The sequence below is a fragment of the Oratosquilla oratoria genome, chromosome 3 (genome assembly GCF_046742065.1).
Source record: "Oratosquilla oratoria isolate Oo_2021 chromosome 3, ASM4674206v1, whole genome shotgun sequence".
Classification (NCBI taxonomy): Eukaryota; Metazoa; Arthropoda; class Malacostraca; order Stomatopoda; family Squillidae; genus Oratosquilla; species Oratosquilla oratoria.
Window position 1 is genome coordinate 69872637 of NC_134779.1, and position 4679 is coordinate 69877315.

General features: G+C 43.9%; 1 protein-coding gene across 1 annotated transcript in view; it reads left to right on the forward strand.

Moving 5' to 3' along the window:
- The window catches only part of LOC143018607 (uncharacterized), an 11672-nt gene extending 7317 nt beyond the window's left edge, over positions 1-4355 (forward strand). Inside the window, exons 2-3 of the mRNA XM_076174121.1 lie at positions 1356-2203; positions 4233-4355. Coding sequence (XP_076030236.1) covers positions 1356-2203; positions 4233-4355 — 971 coding nt within the window. The remainder of the gene's footprint in view (positions 1-1355; positions 2204-4232) is intronic.
- Positions 4356-4679: the final 324 nt, after the last annotated feature.

Below are 4679 nucleotides of genomic sequence, written 5' to 3' on the forward strand. Positions count from 1 at the left end.
TTTTCATTACACTTTTTAATCCACCAAGGTATATATATATATATATATATATATATATATATACATATATATATATATATATATATATATATATATATATATATATATACATATATACTCGTACATATATATATATATATATATATATATATATATATATATACTCGGAGATATATATATATATATATGTATATATGTATATATATATATATTTTGATTAAAATCAACTGCGCTAATAGATTTAACTATTTTCAGTTGTATCTTCTTAAGTTTAAGGAAGGACTTCCTATCAACTTCATTCAGCTTATGAACGAAATCATCCATGGTGAATGTGAAAAGAAAGGCGCTGGTGAATGCCGATGGTTTCTATTAAATATGTAACAGCATGTAAAAAACTGTTGACAACAACACCTAAAACTTCGGAGTTTTTTCACCTCGATAAGAGGCTTCCTCAGGGTGAGAAGGACTTCATTGGTGTAGAGGCGATGTTCTGGTCTTGAAGGTCTAGAGGCAAGTTAAGAAGGTGGCTAAGCGGGAGGCTTTTTATACTCGGTCGAACGGTTCAGTCGACCCCGAGCGGGTGGAATGCTGGGCTCTGATTGGCTCATGGGACGTTTCGCCTGATCTCGGGCGGCGGGGGTGACCTCTGCTACGCAGCTCAAGCGGCTAGGCCCGGGCAAAATGCTAGCTTGTGATTGGCTGCGGGGGTTCTCCCGTGATCTTGTGCTTACCCCGGGCAGAATGCTGGCTTCCGATTGGCTGCGGTGATTCTCTCGTGATCTGGAGGAGGCTCTGGTTTTTGGCTGGAGATCTTGGCGGCTTGATGGAAGGTCTTGTGTAGGTTGAAGAGGGAGCGGTTTCAGAGGGCGAGCTGAAGGGAGAATAAAATCAGAAGCAAGTTGTACATTAATGGTAGGGTGACGGGAAGTGATGGCTACGGCTTCTGCAATTTGCATACGCCTGTGGTTGGACTCTCTGTGAAGAATGGTCGTAGAGTCAATTAGTTTCTGAAGTGGTGGTTTTTTGTCGTGATGATCAATGTAATGCTGAAAGATGGAACCTTGGTTACGGTGGTATTGGAGGCGTCTTCTTAAGGTAGTGGAGGTTCTACCAATGTAGGTGTTGGAGCCGTCACAGCGACTCTCCTGACACGTGAATTCATAGATTACGTTGGTAGAGGCCTCGAAAGGGGTCTTAGGAGCAGTGTTGTTTTTCATAACCAAAGCTTTAGTGAGGTTTGGTTTACAGTAAATTCTAAAGGCAATGGTAGTGGTTGAATTGGTGGGAGTGACTCCTCTTTTTATGATGCCTTTAATGGCATCACACTCTTCTTTATAATTGTCGTGATAATTGAGAAATTGAGAATCTCATTGACCAACTTGTGACTTTACAAAACGAAGACCGTGTAAACCTTTCTTCTACTATAACGCAAGAACTCGTAGGTGAAGCCGGTCGCAAGAGGGGAACTTTCAGGAGTTCTCTACTCACTCCGGAATTGAAAGTGGCCGCTAAGGAACTTAGAGAAAGAAAAGACATCATCATCCGTAAGGGAGATAAGGCTTCTGTTTTTGTCATTTTAGACACTAATACTTACCTTGAAAAAATGGACTCCTTACTTGAGAACCCCACCAAGTTCCAGCACTTACAGAAAGACCCATGTGAAAGCCTAAAGAGAAAGATCAACGCTCTGATTCAGGAAGCCAATAGGAGTTTAAAGTTTTTTAATAAAGTGATTGGATATTTTAAGCCTGGCTACTGTTATGGGACAGTAAAAACCCATAAACCTGGGAATCCCCTTAGGCCCATCATAGCACAGTTATCAACTCCTACCTATCCTGTTGCTAAAACCCTTAATAATCTCTTATCTCCTTACGTTCCTACAGGCCGTTCTGTCTCCTCTGCTGCAGAGTTCATCGATCTATTACGAACGGCGCCCCCCTGCCAAGACATTGCTTCTCTCGATGCTGAGTCGTTATTTACCCACGTTAACGTAGACGAGACCATCAGCTACATTCTGGACCGAGTCTACCGAAGTGACCTCCCTGCTCTCGACATCCAAGAATATGTGCTGAAAGCTATGTTGGAGACTTGTACGAAAGAAGCCCCTTTCCTCTCCCACCGAGGGGAACTTTTCAAACAAGTTGATGGCGTGGCAATGGGGTCCCCCCTTGGGGTCCTATTCGCAAATATGTACATGGCTCAAGTGGAAGAGAAAGTTTTCCAGCACCATCCTCCCCCTGGACTCTATACCCGTTATATCGATGACATCTTCATCACCACCACCAACGACAAAGATGCCGACAGCTTGATGATGGCCCTTCAGAACAACTCTTGCCTTACCTTCACCTGTGAACGCAGTATTCATCGGCGTCTCCCCTTCCTTGATTTGGACATCACCAAAGATGAGGATGGCTTCAGGACGAAGGTCTACACTAAAGCTACTAACGTAGGAAGGTGTCTCAATGCCCGCGGCGAATGCCCGGCAGCCTACAAGCGGTCTGTAGCCGCTGCATATATCAACAGGGCCTTAACGCATTGAATTAGCTGGACAGATACCCACCGGGAATTTGACCGCATCCGACAGCTTCTAACCAATAACGGATATCCAGACCACATGATTGAAGGACTCATCAAGAAGAAGCTTGAACAATACACAGCTCCTAACCAGGTTCCAGACTCCCCAGGCAACAAGATCATCATATATCATCGAAACAATTATCACGACAATTATAAAGAAGAGTGTGATGCCATTAAAGGCATCATAAAAAGAGGAGTCCACTCCCACCGATTCAACCACTACCATTGCCTTTAGAATTTACTGTAAACCAAACCTCACTAGAGCTTTGGTTATGAAAAACAACACTGCTCCTAAGACCCCTTTCGAGGCCTCTACCAACGTAATCTATGAATTCACGTGTCAGGAGAGTTGCTGTGACGGCTCCAATACCTACATTGGTAGAACCTCCACTACCTTAAGAAGACGCCTCCAATACCACCGTGACCAAGGTTCCATCTTTCAGCATTACATTGATCATCACGACAAAAAACCACCACTTCAGAAACTAATTGACTCTACGACCATTCTTCACAGAGCGTCCAACCACAGGCGTATGCAAATTGCAGAAGCCGTAGCCATCACTTCCCGTCACCTTACCATTAATGTACAACTTGCTTCTGATTTTATTCTCCCTTCAGCTCGCCCTCTGAAACCGCTCCCTCTTCAACCTACACAAGACCTTCCATCAAGCCGCCAAGATCTCCAGCCAAAAACCAGAGCCTCCTCCAGATCACGAGAGAATCACCGCAGCCAATCGGAAGCCAGCATTCTGCCAGGGGTAAGCACAAGATCACGGGAGAACCCCCGCAGCCAATCACAAGCTAGCATTTTGCCCGGGCCTAGCCGCTTGAGCTGCGTAGCAGACAGAGGTCACCCCCGCCGCCCGAGATCAGGCGAAACGTCCCATGAGCCAATCAGAGCCCAGCATTCCACCCGCTCGGGGTCGACTGAACCGTTCGACCGAGTATAAAAAGCCTCCCGCTTAGCCACCTTCTTAACTTGCCTCTAGACCTTCAAGACCAGAACATCGCCTCTACACCATGAAGTCCTTCTCACCCTGAGGAAGCCTCTTATCGAGGTGAAAAAACTCCGAAGTTTTAGGTGTTGTTGTCAACAGTTTTTTACATGCTGTTACATATTTAATAGAAACCATCGGCATTCACCAGCGCCTTTCTTTTCACATTCACCATGGATGATTTCGTTCATAAGCTGAATGAAGTTGATAGGAAGTCCTTCCTTAAACTTAAGAAGATACAACTGAAAATAGTTAAATCTATTAGCGCAGTTGATTTTAATCAAAATTGTCTCCGTGAGAACCTGTGCCCTAGAAATATATATATATATATATATATATATATATATATATATATATATATATATATTATATGTGTGTGTGTGGTGTGTGTGTGTGTGTGTGTGTGTGTGGTGTGTGTGTGTGTGTATATATATATGTGTGTGTGTGTGTGTGTGTGTGTGTGTGTGTCTTGTGTGTGTGTGTGTGCGTGTGTGTGTGTGTGTGTGTGTGTGTGTGTGTGTGTGTGTGTGTGTGTGTGTGTGTGTGTGTGTGTGTATGTGTGCGTGTATGTGTGCGTGTATAAATATTACTAACGTCCCAATTATACGAGCAATCAACTACATATTTGACACTATTTATCGATTAGGACATTCTCCAAAGATAGACATCCCTGGAAGTCACCCACGTCGCCTGCTCGAGATCTGCACCATGGAGACTGCCTTCCCGTGTCCCCGAGGTAACCTCTACCAGCAAGTTGACGGTGTGGCGATGGGCTCCCGCTAAGGAGTCCTCTTCGCAATTTTTTTTTCATGGGGTCAATCGAAAAGGAAGTTTTTTCAGTCCAAGACAAATCCATGGTGTATGGCAGATATGTTGACGATATTTTCATCACGTCTTCATCAACACAAGAAAGAGTATCACTCCGTAACCTGCTTCAAGAAATATCAGGGTTAAGATTCACAACTGATGAAGACGTTAATATCTCTCTTCCGTTTCTTGATGTATTGTTTCAACAAGATAGCGATAACTACTCCACTTCCGTTTATTCAACCCTTGTCTCCGTCTTTATGGGAACAGTGAGTGCCCCCAACGTTATAAAGACAGTAC